Source organism: Phycodurus eques, chromosome 11 (genome assembly GCF_024500275.1).
Source record: "Phycodurus eques isolate BA_2022a chromosome 11, UOR_Pequ_1.1, whole genome shotgun sequence".
In the NCBI taxonomy this organism is placed as follows: domain Eukaryota; kingdom Metazoa; phylum Chordata; class Actinopteri; order Syngnathiformes; family Syngnathidae; genus Phycodurus; species Phycodurus eques.
This window is the reverse complement of record NC_084535.1, coordinates 9,135,885-9,156,560: the sequence shown is the minus strand read 5'-3', so window position 1 is coordinate 9,156,560 and position 20,676 is coordinate 9,135,885. Positions and strand designations below refer to the sequence as shown.

Below are 20,676 nucleotides of genomic sequence, written 5' to 3'. Positions count from 1 at the left end.
GTGTGCAACTTGATTGGATTTACCGGCCAGGCAGTGCGCTTTGCCAGCTGCCTTTTCACCGTCGCTGTAAAACTCAATATTCTACGTGCCGCTTTTTTTCTATATAAAGATCGCTGCATTGCCCTACTATTGACTTAAATTGATCCACTCAGACCTAGAGTGGGCTAACTCCATTTGTTGTCATTTTTAGGGTTATGTGCATAAATGAGGAGAGAAAAGGCATATCTTTTTCAATAAGCACTGGTCGAAATCACGATTTAGTTTGATGGGCAAACTCCCTTTTTGCGTAGTATCGAGATTAGATGTTTTAGCTTGGGTGCCAGATGTGAATTTTATTTATCATCATTCATGAAATGTTGATAGATTTGACTGATGTTTGGACACGGACCACTATTGCACTAAACTTTATTTTGTATTACATTTATTTTTAAATATTATAATATTACAAATACTTCTTAAATTGAGAAGAATTATTATTATTCAGCTAATTTTATTAAACTAAACTATTCTTAATTTGCACAATGCCAAAATCTGAGGAAACACACTTTTTGTAAAAATAAGTTTCCAGAGTAATGTGCAGTAATTACTGCCATATAAATCCCCAAGCTAAAGATAAATCCCCCCGGATTTTATTGCAGCCATAAAACTTTAAATCACTCTCCTGCAAAATGACACAAATGGAGTTAGCCCACTCTAGTGCTTAGTGGCTCAATTATTCTAATAATGTTTGCTTCTTTTATATATATATATATATATATATATATATATATATATATATACATATACATATACATATACACACATAAATTTGTTTTAAAAGCCATAAGAAATCTGGTCTATAATGATGGTGGATTGTGCTTCCACTGTGGTCATATTGAATCTGCAGTCTTATATTAAAAAAAAAAAAAAAAGTACAGTATATTGATAAAACTTATGTCTTCAGTAAATAATCTGCTGTATATATTATTGTCCTTGCTGTTATTTTTTGATGATGTATGTACTGCTTACAGCTCATTGGTGTTGTGTAAATGCGTATAAATTACAACTATAAGAAAATAAAAGCTTGTTGGATGCTGTTTTATAGAACCACAACACATGCACACATCTTGTTACCAGACATTAAATTCATGATGACAGAAGGTCCAATTTGGAGTCGTATTTTAAGTATTTTCACAAAAAGATTTTACAGAACATTTAAAAAGTAAAAATGAGTAAAATATTTTTGTAATAATAATACTTGTAGAAAATGGTTTTAATTTTTCCATTTATATTTGTTTGAAAAAAAAAAAATTTTTATGATTCTATTTTGTATTTTTACAAGCTTTCATGAGATAGGCAGAGAGAGCAGAGACAGCAGGCACTCTAGAGACCCAACTATTTTAAGTAAATTTTCCATTCCTCTAAGAAAGGTAAAAGGTTACCTAAAACACTGCGTCCACTGTAAATAAAGATTTTACGATGATCGTCTGCAATCAATTAACTAATTGAATAGGTGTTTCTCTGCTTTGGAGGTTCCACTGTAATAATAATTATGGGATACTGCACATTAAATATGACTAAATTCCCTAATGGGAATTCTTCTATCACCAGCTAAACGGTGATTGCATACTGTGCGATGAATGGCAGTAATTATTTGCACTCAAAAGGCAAATCAGTTCAGTCAGTTTCCTGCCGTCTTTTTATAGGATTCTTCTCAAGGCCTGCCCTATATGAGCACACAGTTCCACCATTCAAATTTCATGCCGCAGTTCTTCTGTGTTCTTTATTTATGAAGGTAAGCTATCTGCATATGACTTCCCCTCTGTTTTGGGAAAATTTGAAAACTAAACTATACAACCCAAAGACAAGGACCAAAATGTTAGTGCCAAAAAAGGACCAGGATAACTAAAACTTTTTTCTATGTTCACAATTAACAATATGCCTGCCACCATTTAAAGTGCCTCTGATTAACCCCAAATACAGTTTAGCTGTTCTATTAGGCTTTCCCTGGTATGTTTGCTCGCTAGCAAAAGCTTGAATATTTTGTGCTAACACTGACTGCCATTTAAAGCCGTTCATATTTAAGGGCTGAGTTCCAGCTGAAGAAAAATGGTTCCAAAGAATGATGCTCCCACCAGCATGTTTCATGTTCTTTTGATGATGAGCAGTGTTGTTTTTACACCAAACATACCTTTTGGAATTATCGTCAAAAGGTTCAACCTTGATTTCATCGGACACATTTTGCAATATGCATTATGGAGATTTAAAGTTGTTTTTTTTTTCTCCTTTGTAAGGTAAATGTCACGAATAGAGAGGAGCTGGACCCAATAGTAGGTGGTGGCAGATGTAAAATTATGAACAGTTTATTGAGGCAAGGTTATAGTGGAGACAGGCTTCAGCAAGGAGACGTGGAATGTGGGATGAATCTTTAGGGATTGTGGAAGTTTTAACTGGACGGAAGTGGGATTAATGATTTTAGTGACGGGAAAAGGACCAATGAAGCGTGGTGTGAGCTTACGGGACTCTGTTTGAAGTGGAAGGTCGTGGGAAGAGAGCCAGACGGGTTGACCCACTTTCTATTTGGGCGTCGGGGAGCGATGGCGGTCCTCGAGCTGCTTGTTGCGTGCCGCGGACCGATTCAGCGCTGCCCGGATGTCCTTCCAAACCGCCTGGACTCTCTGGATGTGATCTTGTACGGGGGGGGACTGCCACCGCCTGCTCCTGTAGGTCGAACAGTGGAGGTTGGAAACCGTAACAAGCCATGAATGGGGACATTAAAATTTTTTTTACCAGCATTACCAGATAACTAGCAACCCTTTACTGCTCAGTGACTGTTTTTTTTGTCAATGTCTTTCTGTCTCCAAAGTGTTCTGTAAATTGACTGTCTGTTGTCATCGTACTAGAGCGGCTCTAACTACCGGAGACAAATTCCTTGTGTGTTTTGGACATACTTGGCAAATAAAGATGATTCTGATTCTGATTCTGATTCCGGGAGCGGAGCTGGTGATAGGCTCCAGCACTCGTGGGAGTGCTGGAGCCTATACCAGCCATCATCGGGCAGGAGGCGGGGGACACCCTGAACTGGTTGCCAGCCAATCACAGGGGACACATAAACAAACAACCATTCACACTCACATTCACATCTACGGGCAATTTAGAGTCTTCAATTAACCTACCACGCATGTATTTGGGATGTGGGAGGAAACCGGAACGCCCGGAGAAAACCCACGCAGGCACGGGGAGAACATGCAAACTCCACACAGGCGGGGCCGGGATTTGAACCCCGGTCCGCAGAACTGTGAGGCAGACGCTCTAACCAGTCGACCACCGTGCTGCTAATTTGAATCCCATTGAAATAAAGATTTCACCTGGTCCTTCATGTTTTCCTTAAAGAATTGAACCCATCTTACAAATTCTGCCTGGGTAATCAAACATATGAGCACAACTGTGTGTTTTCTAATTTGCTAAATTAAAGTAAATTTTAAAAAAGGATTACGTCTTCAAATAAAGTGCTTAACTTCAGAATAATTATTTGAAAAAAAACTAACAAAATGCATATAATACTTCATGTTTTGATCATATGGATAGAAGCAAAAACATTGCATTGAAAAAAATGCATTTTACATAGGTAGAACGGTTTTCCAGAATTTTGAGGTCAACTTTGGGGGTGTGTATTATACATGGGTGCGCATTATACACGAGAAATTACAGTAAATGTATCAGTTTGAACATTAAATATCTTGTCTTTATCGTGTATTCAATTAAATATAGGTTGAACATGATTTGTAAATCATTGTATTCCGTTTTTATTTATGTTCAACACAACGTCCCAACTTCATTGGAATTGGGATTGTATGTGTGGGATTACTGTTCAGTGAACCCCATGTGTGCTTCCATCGATAGGCATCTATCGGCAAATATAAACCTTTTAGAGGGGCTTCAATTTCTGATTTCGGATTTTAATGATCTGCAGCAACGCGGTTTTTTTGTGACATTTTTGTTTGATTTAGATTTTTTTGTAAAATATGTGCCTCAATAGAGGTTGGGAAACACTAGACTAGGGAACAATAACATGAATGTACATCCATCTGCAGGTAACATGGTGGCCTGTCCGTCAGTTTACAACATCCGTGAACGTAATTACACGCTCAGAAAGGCTCAGTGCACAGTTGTTGCACCTTTCTTTCGACGGGGCTGTCCTAACACGTCCCATCATTTCACACTTCTGCGGATTGCCTCCAAAAGTCATTAAAGGCACCGTTGTTGGGCTTTCACTCTTCCTGCTCTGATCCGCCGCTTGTAATTTCCCAAACATTTCTAGCAATGGGCTTTATATTTGCAAGAACTCACCTTCGAGTTGTTACAAGTTGAGAAAATAGCAAGTGTGTTCAGGAATAATAACTTCCAGACAGCTAAATCGCTACTGTAGATTTGTAGATCACGTTGGAGCACAATAACGAGCTTGTTCCTTAGCGACTTAACTAACTAAGACATTAGATAGAGATTAGTTTGAATGTATGCATCAGTGATTTGGTGATGATAGCTAAACATTTAGACTAATAATATCTTGGGGCATCGATGTGTTGCTGACGACATCAAACAATTATCTTAAATAATGACATGGGGATGGGGAATTCTTAGAATCGGTTACCATCGACTTTCATGCTCCCATGTTTATGTTTCTCATGTCCATGCTGTCACTGTTATTTAGTGGCTTTTTTTTTTTTTTTTTTTACATCATGTCGTCAACCGCAGAGATTGAAAAAAGTAACAAGCGTATAGAAAGTAACAAGCGATAGAAAGAACAGATATCTTTTTTCTTTTTTTTACTTTGAAAAGTAAAAAGTCGGAATAATAAATTAAAGATACCTAAAAAAGTATTTGTACTTTCTTAGTTCCCACGAGGCGGCACGGTGGTCGACTGGTTAGAGCGTCTGCCTCACAGTTCTGAGGACCGGGGTTCAATCCCCGGCCCCGCCTGTGGGGAGTTTGCATGTTCTCCCCGTGCCTGCGTGGGTTTTCTCCGGGCACTCCGGTTTCCTCCCACATCACAAAAACATGCATGGTAGGTTAATTGACAACTCTAAATTGCCTATAGGTGTGAATGGTTGTTTGTATGTGCCCTGCGATTGGCTGGCAACCAGTTCAGGGTGTACCCTGCCCCCTGCCCGATGAAATCTGGGATAGGCTCCAGCACACCCGCGACCCTAGTGAGGAGAAGCGGCTCAGAAAATGGATGGATGGATAGTTCCCAAGAGTAGTAGCTTAACAGCTGGCTTGGTACTTAGCTAGTTAGCTAGCTCGTGCAAGAGACGAATAGACATGGTTTATTTTGGATTGTATTTACTTGTCATTTAGTGTTGGTACTTTTTAACACGCTGGCTAAAAGTTAGGTTTATCTTGCACGCCAGGTACTGATGTCTATGTGGCTTGACAGCTAGCATACTAGTTAGCCAGTTATCTTGCTAGCTCAATAGTTTTGATTGTATTCATTGGTCATATAGCGGAGTTAGTCTGATACAAGTTAGCTACAAGGTTACATTTATGAACATGTGGGCCAGCCAGGTACTGATATGTAACTCGATTGCTATCTTGCAAGTTAGCTAGTTGTATTTATTAGTCAATTAGTGGTACTTTCGTTCTTACTTTCTAACGAGTTAGTTAAAGACACTTATGTCAACTGGCCATGTTTCTCAGTAGCTAGCTACTTAGCCAGTTAGCTCAATAGATAGTTTTGTCTGAATTGTATTCATTGGTCATTTTTAGTGGAGCTATCTGAAACAAGGTAACTAAAAGCTTGGGTTTATTATCCTGTGGGGCAGCCAGGTACTAAAATGTAGTTCAGTCGCTATCTTGCAATAGACATACAGATTCATAGATCGATCGATAGATCGAACGACTGATTGATTGATTGCGCTATAAGTTTCGGTTTATGCTCTTGTGGGGCACCCAGACACAGATGCTCACTTGCGACATAACTTGCTCGCTAGCTCAGCACAGATTCCGCTGAGTCACATTCACTCTCTCTCTGTGGAAACATTGGCGTATAGTCGCAACATAAACTAATTTTATCGTGTTTGTTGTCTCACAACTAGCTTTTAGTGGGCCTATTTATTTATCCAGGCATCCTCAATGTTCCCTTTTTTAGAAGTTATGCAAATGAGGTTACACAAGCGCAACACAATGAACAAAACGAAAACTGGAGACCAGGCCTCTGAACATTACTCATGATCATGCACGCAAGGACACACACAAACACTCACACACGCAGAAAGGAAAAGCATAATGTGATACGCAGCACGAACACCGCTCATTCCATTTCCTTCATTTACTGTTCCGAGTGGGTGTCGAGGGCGTCAGGCTTCATGTTCATGACTGCATCTATACTCTCATTTTAGGGAAATTAAACATCTGCTCCACCCAAGTGGATTTCGCCTCGATCTGAGTACACGTTAACCTTCAATCTGCACTTAACTAACCTATACGATGCTTAACGACTAAAAATGATAAGTAAATTACAATCAAGATACTTTCATGGCGTTCTTCCCAACGTATGCGATTGGTCTGTGTATTTCCTGTGTGCATCCATTTCATAACGCAATGACCTGAAAATCTGCCAGAAAGTTTCACAGATTGATCATAAGACTTGTGGTGAAGCCTGTTTTCATGAGCACAGCCATCGTGAAAATGGTACTTGGCCTAGTGTTGCACTGATGAATCATAAAAAGTGCTATGATGTTTGACTGACCTCTATATGTGAAGGTTTGAATTAAACCTGGACGTTGACCAGTATTCATATATGAAAGTTATACCCTCTCTCTATTCAGTACTGCACTTAACGTAAAAACCTGTCATTCAACCCCCTCTGTTTCTCAGGGGTGAAACTGCAAGTGTTTGTAATCTACGAATGGAAAGAAGAAGAAAAAAACAATACTAATGAAAACATAAATCTACAAATACTGTATAGGTCTGGATCCACCTATCGAGTAGTTGTTTTAGAACTCCCTGAAGAAGTGTGATAGTCTTTTATCAATTTACTTTTTTGTTTTTTTACAATGTGTTTGTTTTCCATCTTCACAATATGGCCAATCAATAATGATGAACCGTGCTTCTCTCATGAGTCCTTTTCAATGGCTTGTAGCATCCAGACGGCTCATACCACCTCCTATGACATTTGCTGGGGATGGTTTTTTTTCCCTTAATCTCCCGCGGTGATGATAATGATGATGATGATGAGGAGTTCTAAGCGCCCGCCCGGAATGTCGCAGTTGTTGTTCTATTCCGCTCCTTCATTGCAATGCCTCTCATTTTATTGATCCTATCAGGAGTTCTAACCACATCCATTCCTCACGATGGGGAAAAAGTGCAAAGTGGTAACAGTAACATGGATTCATTTCCCATGTGTAAATTATAAACGCTCGGTCAATTTCCTCCCTATTCCGCAAAAAAATAAAAATAAAATAACAGGAAACATCGACACACATTTTTATATAATCGATATTTCTCAGAGAGGAACATGGAAGGTAATAGGCTGACACATGGGCCCCTGACATTTTGGTGCAGCTGTAGCATGACGGACACGCTTTGCTATCCTCCTGGATGTGGTTACCGTGGCGTCAGGGTCCTCAACTTCAGCTTCTTGACAATGAAAAGGCGGATTAGAGTGTCAAAACACGTCTGATACGTAGATGCACATACGTTGACGTGCACACACACTTGAGAGTGGTTTCCATGCAGCTATCTTTTTTTTTTTTTTGACAGTGTAATTGGATTTGGGACTATTGCTTGCATATATTTTAAATGAGAGGAACATGTGAATGCACGGTAGTGACAAGGCATCTATTGAAGTATTTAAAAATAAAAACGAGAATATAATTTGTGTCACTTAATTGAATTATCTTGTCTAATGTTTTTTTGTTCTTTTACATAGTACTGGAAGATGAAGATGAATATATATATATATATATTTATATATACATACATCCATTTTCTGAGCCGCTTCTCCTCACTAGGGTCGCGGCGTGCTGGAGCCTATCCCAGCTGTCATCGGGCAGGAGGCGGGGTACACCCTGAACTGGTTGCCAGCCAATCGCAGGGCAGAGACAAACAAACAACCATTCGCACTCACAGTCATGCCTACGGGCAACTTAGAGTCTCCAATTAATGCATGTTTTTGTGATGTGGGAGGAAACCGGCGTGCCCGGAGAAAACCCACGCAGGCAGGGGGAGAACATGCAAACTCCACACAGGCGGGGCCGGGGATTGAACCCGGGTCCTCAGAACTGTGAACTGTGCCGGGTCCTCAGAACTGTGAGGCTAACGCTCTAACCAGTCTCCACCGTGCCGCGGAAGATGAATAAATGTTATCAATTATTTTGGGTTTATTAGTACGGAGTTGTTGGTTTTTTTTTTGCTCAAAATTTCTGTTGTTCAATGCTTGTCCCAGCCGAGTGCACTGTTTACATTAACAACATGGCAGCAAACAGAGAGGAGCTGGTTTACAAAAGCACAGTCAGTGTTGCCAGTTTAGCGACTTTTCTAACCCCTCTAGTGACTAGTCTTCCATTTTTAAAGGGACTAGTGACTTTCATTCCGGTAAGAACGAGAAAAGACAGAACCAATTTTACATTGTTTTCCGTATGACAAGAGCCCAGTGGAATGTAATCATATAATTAATTGTGCTCAACATTGCCAAAGCCATAATGCCCAGGTACAGTATTTGCTGTAAAAGAAATGATTTATTTACGTCAGACATTTTTCACTTGTAGGTGCTTCCAAGTCCCAAATATTTTGCAGAGGTTGCCTTGCCTTACCCGTTTTCATTATTATTTTTTACACCTTTATTTATCCAGATAAGGCAATCGAGAACAGGTTTTCATTTGCCATGCTGACCTGGTTGCAGATGGCATAGTAAAACAAAGCAGAGTAAAAGCAAATAGAGCATATTATACAAATCTACATGAGAAAATACTGTGAGACAGCCAGAGGACAACGACAAAAATATGGACCAACCGTGCCATGCAGTTTGACATCTCATTTTATGTTAAATTGTTGAACATATACAATTTTAATTTATTAAGGATCATGTTTACATACGCTACATGTTTTCCATTACACTTACAGTTTAAGAGTCTGGGTGTCAGCCTCCACAGCACACTCTCCTTCCGAGTGCACCTTAACAACATCACCCGGTCTGCATACTTTCACTTTCAAAACATCATTGCCGCCTGGTTTATTCCAACTCTCTCCTGTTTGGTCTTCTCCACAAGTCACTACAAAAACTACAGCTTCTCCAGAACACTGTCGCCCATATTATCCCAAGGACCTCCTTCTCTCACCACATCATTCCAGCTCTGCAACAACTCCAGTCCCTGTCCAATACTTCATTCAATGTAAAATACTAATCTGCATCTTCAAAGCCATAAATAACCTCCCCCTGCCATATCTTGCTGACCTCCTTCACATTGCCAAACACACCTGCTTTCTCAGAGCTTCGTCCTCCATCCACCTCACCATCCACCGTCGGGGACAGAGCCTTCATCCCCTCTGCCCCCTGTCTTTGGAACTCACTACCACCTGATCTCGGAAACACAGACTTATTCATCCTTTTCAAATCCAAACTCAAGACACACCTATTACGGACTGCCTATTCACTTTAACATTAATTTCCCAAATCATTTGCCATTTCAATTGATGTGTTTTTTAAAATTATATTATTTGATTTATTTTAAGTATGTTTTTGGGTGACCTTGAATGCCCCGAAAGGTGCTAATAAATAAAATGAATGATTATTATTATTAGTAGTAGTAGTAGTAGTAGTAGTGGTATGTTTTTACAAAAGGACTCCAAAAGTGCTTCCAAAAGGAAGCACTTATGTTTCAAGAAAAAAAATATTGCCATAATTTCTGTCAAAGTTATTTCCCGGTAAAAGAAAAAAAGGAAATGCAAAACCAAAAAAATAACAACAAAAAATAAAAAAGCAGGCTGTAAGGAAAAAAATATTCTAATAACTGGTAGCAGGAAAAAATAATAATAAAGCAAATTGCAGAAGGGAGCGGCAAAACCTGTTTTGAATAATGTCAATTTCAGCTTTTTCTATAAGCAAAGGGGAAAGACTATTAAAGTCCTAATATTCAAAGGAAGGGTAGGTAGGTGAAAAAAATGCAACGCCAGTTTTCTTATCGGTGCACGTTTTCCGTCGTACACATCCCGGAAGTGTCCTCCACATGACTTTATACTACAGACTTTATCGATCATTGGCAGAATATTTTGTATATTCAAACGTTATTTTACATAATAATCTGATAATAACATTTAAAACTTAGATTGAAGTTGTCGTTGTGCCGGCTGAGAAATAAATAAATAAATAATTGCTGCTCCGGAACCTTTTCCCGGACGGACACAGACCGGAAGTCTTTCGTTGAAACCAAGTCGTAAATCGCTAGCTTCACCAAACAATCTTAAAGTGAGTATCTTAACACGACTTTGATTCAAATGAAGAACCCTACATTATGATATGTGTAATAGTAGTTAGCTATGTCGGGTTTGTTCGCCGTACTGTAATTCAGATAGACTAGGATAGCATGCTTAGCCGTTGCCGTCCACTACTGCCGATTTGTTTTACGGTTGTTAGCATGGTTAGCTTTCGCTACCAACCGAGAAGTTTTTATTTACCGACCTTGCGTGCGTGTTCCCTTCGCTTTCTAGGATGACGGACCGCTATAACATCCACAGCCAGCTGGAGCACCTCCAGTCCAAGTACATCGGCACCGGCCACGCCGACACCAGCAAGTGGGAATGGCTGGTGAACCAGCACCGAGACTCGCACTGCTCGTACATGGGCCACTTCGACCTGCTCAACTACTTCTCCGTGGCCGAGAACGAGAGCAAAGCCCGGGTCCGCTTTAACCTGATGGAGAAGATGCTCCAGCCGTGTGGACCCCCCGCAGACAAGCCGGACGAATCATAGATTTGGACCTGCGACACCATTTTGTGGCCACCTCATTTCTTCCTTTTTTATTTTACATATACAGAAGACACTTGGACTTTTTGGGGAGGGAGTTGATACTTTAGTATCATTAGTTGAAGTTACAGAGGACTTTTGTTGGTGTTCTTAAAGCTTTCTTTCTCTCCACGGTTGTCTTTTATGGAATCATTTAATATGCATGAAAAGTAGCTTGGCTTCATGATACACACCATCTAGTGCACAGGTGCCAAACTGGTGGCCCAGGGGCCAACCACATCGTTTTATGTGGCCCGTGACAGCAAATAATGTTCATCAACTTAATGTTTCTTGCTAAAATTGCAAATTGTCTTCACTTTTAAAAATGTTGACATTGCAAGCATTTTTTTTGTTACCAAGCCCCCATTTAAAATAAATGTAATAATACTGTAGTTGAACAAACAGTTATTACTGGCTTCTGATTTCAAAACTATCCATTCATTTGTGTATATGTAATGAGGCGATCATACTCACATGGGTTCACAACCACAACGGCCCTCTGAGTGAAACAATAACTACAATGTGGCTTATGACAAAAATTAGTTTTAACATTCCTGATCTCATACAAGAGCTGCAAAGGGACTTTTTTTTTTTTTTTTTTAGAGACATCTCAGTGTGATGCATGATTTTATTTATCCTCATATATACTATATGTATATACACAGTCTCCATTTGGCCAAAGCGGCATGGTGAATTTATTAAAGTTGGGTTTGATATTTCTTCATAAATGTGCCTTTGAGTTCATGGGGGGAAATACAAACTGTGGGCAAGTAGTAAAAAGCCCTAAATTAACACACATTTAAACAGTAAACACAGTTCCCATTATTAAATTTTCACATGAAGACTGCTCTGCTAATTAATTTGAAACCCTAATCCTGGTTTGAAACCCTAACACTGACTTGAACCCCTAATTTAAAATCTTAGTTTTTGCTTTAAACACTAATCCCATTTTGAAACCTGAACTATGCCCTAAATTAAAACACTAACCCTGGCTTGATACCTTATTTCGAAACCACAATAATACTGTTTTGAAACCTTTCCATTAAGCTTGGAACCCTGATTTGAAACTCAAAACTTTACTTGAAATCATAACCTAGGTTGGAAACCTCAATTTAAAACTTTAACCCTTGCTTAAAACAAATAAATTTGAAATGCAAATCCTGTCATGAATCCCCAATTTGAAACGATAACCTCTAAACTCTAAAACCCAACTTGAAACCGTGCAAATATATTAAACCTCTAATTTAAAAACCCTAACCCTGTCTTGAAACCCCAATTTAGACTTAAAACCCCAATTTAAAACATTAACCCGTACTTAAACACACACTTTGAAAAGATAATCCTATTTTGAAACCCTGACTCTGTCTTTACGCCCTAACCTTTGCTTGAAACCGAACTTTGGAACCCTAACCCTTGCTTGAAACCCGACTTTTTCTCACACCCATAATATCCGTAATGTGCTTAGAGGAGATATGTTTGATGATACAAATTGAAAATGGCTTCAGAGGGAAGAAGCCTGGCAGTCATGTGGTGCTTCTGCTGGTGCCCAGGTTGTTTATTGCATGTACACACGCACACACACACACACACACACACACACACACTGGGGAGCGTCGAAGATGCTGTGCATGAGTCACTGTTGTTATTGCCAGGCAACGAGTCAGCATGATGAAATCACCGCGTTGAGACACCATGTCTCGCCTTCATCTTTTTGGGGAGATTTCCGAGCCAGGTAAGTCCTCGCCATCTGGCCTCCATGGTGGAAACCACACTGCCATGGAACGCTCGCTGTGAGAGACGCACACACAGTGGCGTACTGGCGTGCAAAGGGGGGCGCAGTGGGTCAGAAACACACACAATGTAAGAAAAACACATTTACTGAGACAAACACACACACACAACCATACTGAGACACACACTGACAGAGAATGTAAATGCTAGATTAACTTCTGTACATTCTGACAGTCTCATACTCTATGTGACTTTCTAAATATTGACTAATGACTGTTTAAACTGTTGAGTATGTTTGTGGGTGGGGGACTATTGTAATTCCTGTTTGATTACATCAGAGAAATATTTTTTTTTTTTTTAAAAGGAGAAAGACAAAAAAAAAAAGTCCGACGGGATCATCTTTCAGGGATGTGAGAAGATGAAGGAACTCAGAGAACAGTCCATGTTTAGAGGAGACAGTTGATGGGGCGTGACAGCCGCTAGAAAAGACAAGCTAGAAGTTCTCTTCGATCATCCACTTCACGAGCTGCTTTTGCTCTATTGCTGCTGTTCTTTCTTGCAAGAATATTAAATCATCTTTAAGCTTATCCAGGTCTCCTAGATATTTACGTAATTATAATGGAGACACACACACACGCACATTGCTTCTTGTGCTTGAGAGTCAAGTACCTAAATAGATGAGAAGAGGACTCACCTTATTTGAAGGTAATGAGGCTTGCAGGTGAGCTGCTGTGGTTATACGCAAGCACATAGAAGAACCCTAACATAGGCTTGAAGTGTTAAAAATAAAACTTGAAACTTTAAAACAACAGCCGTGAATTGAAACCTGACCACAATTTGAAAACCTGACACTGCCTTAAAACCCAACATTGAAAACCCAACCATGCCTTGAAACCCTAATCTTGTGTTGCAATCCTAACCTTGGTTTGAACCCCCAATTTGAAACTAATCTGTATTTGAAACCCTACTTTTAACCCTAAAAAAAAAACCTAACTTTTGTCTGAAAGTCCAATTTGACACCCTAATTTGTGACTCTACCTTTGCTTGAAACTTTAACTCCGGCTTGGAACCCTAGCCCAGGCTTGAAACCCTAATTTAACACCCTAATTTTGGCTTGAAACCATTTCCAAACCTGAATAGACACATCCACTCAAATATGGATTTTAATAAGCCCCCAAGTTATTTTTAAGTGTCCTTTAAGAGGCACCACTGTATATAAATATTATTATTGAAAGCCTACTTTTAAAAATATAAACACTCCATCACAACTTTAACAACAAAGGTCTAATGTTGCAGATAAGTCTCACGCGCAACACATTTTTGCATAAGATTTTTTTTTTTACTCATTTAGATGTATTTAAAAACCAGTCTACCTTAAATTTGCGTTGAAGTAAGCTTGCTCCACTAGTTTGGGGTAAAATGAGCAGCTGATTGTTTGCGCGCAATGGAGCCCAGCTGAGTAATAAACACTTGGTCCGTGTGTCCATGCTGATGAGAGCATCTTGGCGGACCATCACCTCCTCCCCATCTATGATTACACAATCACTTTTGTCCGCAAAAAAAAAACATTAAGTGGTCAGCCCATGCAATCTGTGGTCTTCTTTGCCACCCACCGCCTCTCAATATGCTTACCATCCTTTTGCTCTCCTCTATTGTTGTGCTTTCCCTTCTTTAGCCATCACTCTCTAATGTGAGGCTATTGAACAATACAGTACATTATTCAATTTTATCATGCAGTATTTTTTATTATAGCAGGCACATGAAAATAAAATTGCCTTTAATATTTAACATTCAAATATTTTAATATTAGTCCAATAATTAATCATTTAGTACATTTTCACATTGTAAAAGATAAAATAATGTAAACATTAATTCAATCAGGAATATTAATATTTCAATTATTCTTCGAGCATTGTTTTGTATTTATAATGTAATGTATTTAGTTTTAAATTAATGTACAGTAGTTTTTGATAGCACACAGAGTTAAACAAACATTCATACTATCAATAAAAGGAAAACAGCATACAGGCGAACTACAACCCATTTGTGAACCAATACACTACATGGACAAAAATAGAAAACCCAGTGCACCTTCGAAAACTTTAAATACACTTTGCATTTGCTTTTAGTCATCCCCGCAGGTAATGAGGACGACGAGAAGCGGTGGAATATGAAAAGTGTCACACGTTTTGACTCCTAATCAGCTTCAGGGCGGCTTACTGATTCATTTCCACGCTTTCTCATTTGCGATAACGACCCAACTGCGGCCAACACCTCTGGGGTGGAATCAACCTTGTCATCCCATAACTAAACCTACTGTTGGGTGTTTTACGGCAATGCCGACTCCCCTGAGGAGAAGGACTGCTTAGCAAAATATCGACACTGTAAAGTCTATGGGTGTGCGTGTGTGTATGGTTTACGATGAGAGATTTATCATCCTTGGCTTTATCACCAGTTTCAGCACAGGAGAAGGCGGTGCAATGGTTAAAAAAAAACAGCAACAAAAAACAAGTGAACCCGGTGTTTTGCCACAAAATGAGCTTCTGACCTTGATGCAGGTTTGCTGAGGTTCCTTGTCCTCCTGTTCCTTTGCAACTCCATAAGGTACAAATTGTCTCCGTCAAGACTTCCACATCTGAGGCGGAAATTCAATGTTGTAATGGTCAGCAGGGTAAATAAACAACCACAACCTTTGGTTGAAACCATAACCTAGGCTTTAGGACCCCAATATTTGCTGGAAACCCAAATTTGAAATCCAAACCCAGGTTGAAAGCCTAACCTTGGCTTGAAACCAAACCCTTATTTGAAAACATAACCAATAACATATCGGCTTTTAACCAAAATCTGAAACTAAAACCCAGGCTTGAAACCCTAACCCAAGATTAACCCAAATATGAAACTAAAACTCAGGCTTGAAACCAAACCTTTTGCTTAAAACCCAAACCCAGGCTCGAAACCCTATCGTGAAACACCAACCTTTTTTTGGAAACCGTAACCCAAGATTAAAACCAGACATTTAAAACTCAAAACCTGGGTTGAAACCCTGAAAAAAACTCAAAACCTCTCCTGAAACCCTTAAATTTGCTCAACATAAATCTTAACCCCGGCTTGAAACCATAAACTAGGCTTAAAATTCAATTTGAAACACAAACATTTGCTTGAAAGCCAAATTCAGTCTTGGAACCCTAACTCAGGCTTGAAAACCCAATTTACCTCCCAAATGCTGGTAAAACCCTAATTTGACAAGATAATGCAGTAGTTGTGAATTATAACATTTGGAATGGTACTTCAAATGTAAATGAGAAACACAGAAAAGTGTCTGGCTGCTCAGTAAAAAACGAGCAATTAAATACATAAATAAATCAATAATAATTAATTTACACAAAAATGAATCTTACCAAGATTATACACACCACTAGGTGAACAACATCACTGCCAGGCGTCTTCACAGGGTGAGTACCTTTACTCATCACACTGTGGATAGCATCATTTTATAGTTTAATGCAATTGATAAATATTACCTCTGCAGTTCATGTTTTATGGTGGCCACAATTTGATTTTGGGAAACAAAAACAAACACAATTACTCATTAACTTCCTTTGGGAAAAATCGTTTTGAAAACAAGAAATAATTTAAAAGTCAACCTGCGTCGTTATGTTCCTCTTTGGGGTGTCCACTGTAAAACGAAACCACACTGATTTCCTGCTGGCTGCTTCACCTTTTAACACTAATGGCAGCGGGCAGACACGCTAGCACGCCAACGACATGTTGATTAATGCTAAGGTCAGCGGGCTGGCTAACAAGCTCGCTTGGCTTCAAGCAGAACATATTTAACGAGCTGTCTGCATGCTTAATCGACAGTGGTCGTTAAGGACAATGAACTCAAGCTGATAGGTTTGTCCTTTAACCAAAGTAACCAAAGGGAGTAACTCTGACACAACCGAGGCTGCACATATTTTAAAGGAGACATACTGTGATATACAAATTTTCTCACAATTTAAAACAGTTCCCAGGAGTTTGAATAAAAGGTTTCTAACATCCACTTGTAACACTCCGATTAAAACCACTCTTTGTTTGGGGTGTGCTTCGATCATGTAAATGCAGAATATGACTTTTGTTACCAGGGATGGAGAACCCAGTGCTGCCCAGTTAGTGACTATTTATAAAAAAAAAAAAAAAAAAAAAAAAAAAAAAAAAATGTTTTACAGCAACTAGTAACAAATCTAGTGACTTTTTGTGGCGTTATTGGAGACTCCTGTTCACCCCTCTGCGTCCAGACTGCAAATGAATGATGCTTGCACAAGGTCATCAATGGCTAATTTGACCCTTCATTCATCAATTTTCTGAAGCGCTTATTTTATTTGAGGTTGCTATTAGTTGAGGTGGAGTCTATCCCAGCTGGCTTTAGGCATGAAGCGGTGTACACCTTGGCGTGTCGCCAGCCAATCACATGGCACAAATAATAGGATTGGCTGCTGTACGCTGTTCTGCCTGGATGCAGCGGCACATTGCAGTGGGGTGTCACAACGCTTCATTGAGATGTCTAACCTCCTCTCTCAGCTCATCAGTACGGCACTAATATAAGATGTTCTATGCAGAGGATAAATATTATTGTATTGTTATATTGTCCGTCTACATGTTGCTGCACCGTTTGTGTTCAATCCATTGCTTAAAGGGTTGTTACAGCACAGCAACATGGCTGCTAAGTAGAGTTACCAGTAATGGACTGAAAAAATATGTGGCTGTTTTAAATACACAAGGTGCAATTCTCTTTGTTTGATGTTTAGTTTGGCAGTGAACTTCCACTGCGAACGGCAATAGCAACTTGAAACTGTGTTAAGTTCACTGTTAACATAAGGCGTTCGTATGTCAAGTCTGCGCTTGCAAGTCAACACAAAAAAAAAGTAAAAATAAAATCAGTCGAATAATGGCTCATATCTAGAAAAACTCCTAAATCAAGCCACTCATATCACAAGGCACCTCTGTATAGACGAACATGAATTCAGATTCACACCTATGGACATTTTGTCTTCAACGAACCTAACATACACATTTGCAATGTGGGAAGAAGGCAGAGAAAACCTGGATCACCTGAAGGCAAGGCAGACATGCTAACCACCAAACAACCATGCTGCACCATAATATGATCCAAATCGAATAAAGACAAACAAGTAAGTAATTTAAAACAATTACATCATAGTTGTATTGTAGCATAAAATTGACCGTGTATGCACATGCTCCATATACATTCTGTACAAAATAATCAATATACAGTACATCATACATAAAGAAGGAATACTGTTCGACTGTACATGACTTTAGGTTATACGTACATACAAAGAAGCAGCAACAACACATACACTTGTACATTTCCTGATGAGACTGTCAATCACTTTTTGTCACGCTACCACGCTAGCAGGAACATGACATAAACTTTGTATTTGACTGTTTTGGATTTGAGAGTTTATGTTTGCACATGGACAAGGTTTGCTCATCCCAAACACACACTGTGACAAAATCATCATTAATTGAACCTGTTGGCCTATTTGGTGTATAGACGCAAATGCACAAAAATCGAGCCAACTCTCTGGTTGTTTAGACAAAGTCTCCTCTCTTAAAACAAAGGTCACTTTGCTATTAAATACTTCCACTTGACTCGCAGTACTTCACAATTTGAAGTTACGGTGCCTCACTTTGGTTTTAGCTCCAGCAAGGTGATTTAGCTTAGCATAAACACTCAATGGTGAGACTTGCCAGCGAGTTAACATGTGTCCAGATTAATCAGACAAGAATACTTAGGTCTAATGTCAACAGCTTCCAGTTGTATGCTAAGTTCAGAGAATTTCAGTTCTGGAATTATCCAATGTGCCTGTAAAAGGTAGACACTTTATTTTTTAGCTTTGAGCTAGTGGAATGCTAATGCTGCCTCCCTCCAAACTGGCATCTCTCCTTTAATGGCAAATCATAGCTTGATCAATGTTACGCAAAAAACAGCATTTAGGGATGTAAGCAGCGTAGCGTAGAATATAGTTTATCTCCTTGACAGGTTAACACAAGCAAATTAGCCAACTAGTTCACTAACTCACAGTTGTCCTTGAATAAAAACATGCATCTAGAAATTATTTGAGTTTGTATTTTTTCAGGAAAACAACTAAAAATTACTAACTCGCAGTATGTAGAGATATGTTCTGTTCACTGGACTACGACAAAGTGCTTCTTAACAAGTTAGCACAACTGAGTTAGCCGGCTACTTAGCTGGCGCTCAACTCAAAAGTTATCACGGTTACCTGAAAAACATTGTGCATTGTCAGGAAATAACACAGATTAACTCACAAAATGTGGAACAAGAGCCTGTAAAATGGGGGACACTTTTGGCTAGGATAATGGGAATCTTAGCCGTCGTGTCTGCCTCCATACCACTGACTCTTCTTTAATAGCACGTTGTAGATTGACAAATTTTACACAATTACACAAATACAGCATTGTAGGGATCTAAGCAGCATAGCGTAGAGACGTACTTTTTCAACTGAGCTCGGCGTAGCTTGGTTAATGGAATTGTGCTCTGAATGCGAGATGATTCATCAGCATTTAACATGAGTGCGATAAAAAGTAGGGCAAAATATCGACTGCTATGTCATAAGGGGTCCAAACCACCAAGGGCAGATAGACATAGAAAAAAGAATGTTTGCGGAAATGAAAATGGGAAAAGAATACTACTTCATGGCGAGTTGATTGATTTAGTGCCTCTTTGTTTTTGTAAGGTATTATTAGCTTTTTGACACAAGACACTGTGTGAAGAAAGCTAAACTGATTGAAACTGATTTAAAAGCTTAAAAAGTGCAACTTTCAAAGAGTATTTCAAGCACTTAAGAGATTTTTTTTTTAGCATTTATTAATGCAATAGAGGTCTCATTGGCATGGTCCTTCGGTCCACAGCAGTTTACCTACTATGGCAGCTCAGCAAGCAAATGTGCTTATGTCGTAATGCCCTCTAGTGGCCCAATCATTTGACAACAGCGCCTCATGATCCATTGGTTGGTGCTCCGGGTCAGAACAAAGCATACTGTAGCATTTGCACGAAAGCTGCAGTTCTCTTTAGTCACATTCATACCTGTAATAACGCACCATTTTACACCTCTCGGCGCGAAACGAAAAACAAACACGTTTTCCAGCAAGTCCTCCTCACACTCTGTAATAAATAAATCACTCTTAACGGGAAACCACTTTTCTGAGTATAGGTACAGTATGTGCAATAAAGTTCCACGAGTGGCCCACACGGGGAGCCCAGGGCCTTAAGACAAACCTGCATTTGTTGTTACTGCGCAAGTAAGTAGACAGAGTGGAATGCCCAGACTGACTGACAGCAGCAGGTCTGATGGCCTGGTGGACTTTTCTTTGTTTGGGGGGGCTTTTGATGCTGATGTCCAGTTCTCATTAAGGCCGGTGAAATCTGAAAATGCATACAAATATTTGAAAATGTGTTATACAGATTCCAGAAGTTTTCCTTTTGAAATATATAATAAATAAATAGGCAATATTATGCATGCTAGCTGTGTATACATTTATGACTTAAAATTGGTATTTCCTAAAATTGCATAAAACATATGGGCACATGTGCTACTATTATTAAAATAATCATATTTTAAATAATTTTCATTGTTTATTGAAATGTCATTTTATTTGTATACTAACTTAAAATACAAAGTATAATTCAAATCAAATAGAATGTAATTAAATGAGTATAAAACATTTAAATAGAATGTAATTAAATGAGTATAATAAATTTAAATAATTATTGGAACGGAGTGAGATTATAACTATGCATAAAGAAAATAAATACATTTAAGTAAAGAAATAGATTTAAAATCTAATTATAGGAATGCATTTTAATTCCAAAATTCCATTCTAAGAAATTTAGTTAATAGAGGCGTTGACAGCACGGAAGAGCCAGTTTAAAAGCACAG

At 39.0% G+C, this 20,676-nt stretch overlaps 2 protein-coding genes across 5 annotated transcripts in view; one reads left to right on the top strand and one right to left on the bottom strand.

Moving 5' to 3' along the window:
* The first annotated feature begins 10,364 nt into the window (after window positions 1-10,364).
* On the top strand, window positions 10,365-11,113 carry sf3b5 (splicing factor 3b, subunit 5). The gene is made up of 2 exons (XM_061690362.1): window positions 10,365-10,444; window positions 10,687-11,113. Exon 2 carries the CDS (start codon window positions 10,688-10,690, stop codon window positions 10,946-10,948), a length of 261 nt encoding a protein of 86 aa, XP_061546346.1. The 5' UTR covers window positions 10,365-10,444; window position 10,687; the 3' UTR covers window positions 10,949-11,113.
* A 6,775-nt stretch (window positions 11,114-17,888) lies between these two features.
* The window catches only part of phactr2 (phosphatase and actin regulator 2), a 36,118-nt gene continuing 33,330 nt past the window's right edge, over window positions 17,889-20,676 (bottom strand). For all 4 annotated transcript variants that reach the window (XM_061689247.1, XM_061689246.1, XM_061689244.1 and 1 more), the window contains one exon: window positions 17,889-20,162. In XM_061689247.1, the coding sequence (XP_061545231.1) occupies window positions 20,147-20,162 (16 nt within the window). In that variant the 3' untranslated portion in view covers window positions 17,889-20,146. The remainder of the gene's footprint in view (window positions 20,163-20,676) is intronic.

What these genes read in the sequence shown, in the direction of transcription:
- sf3b5 (XM_061690362.1), top strand. Translation starts at nt 10,688, where the DNA reads ATGACGGACCGCTATAACATCCACAGCCAGCTGGAGCACCTCCAGTCC.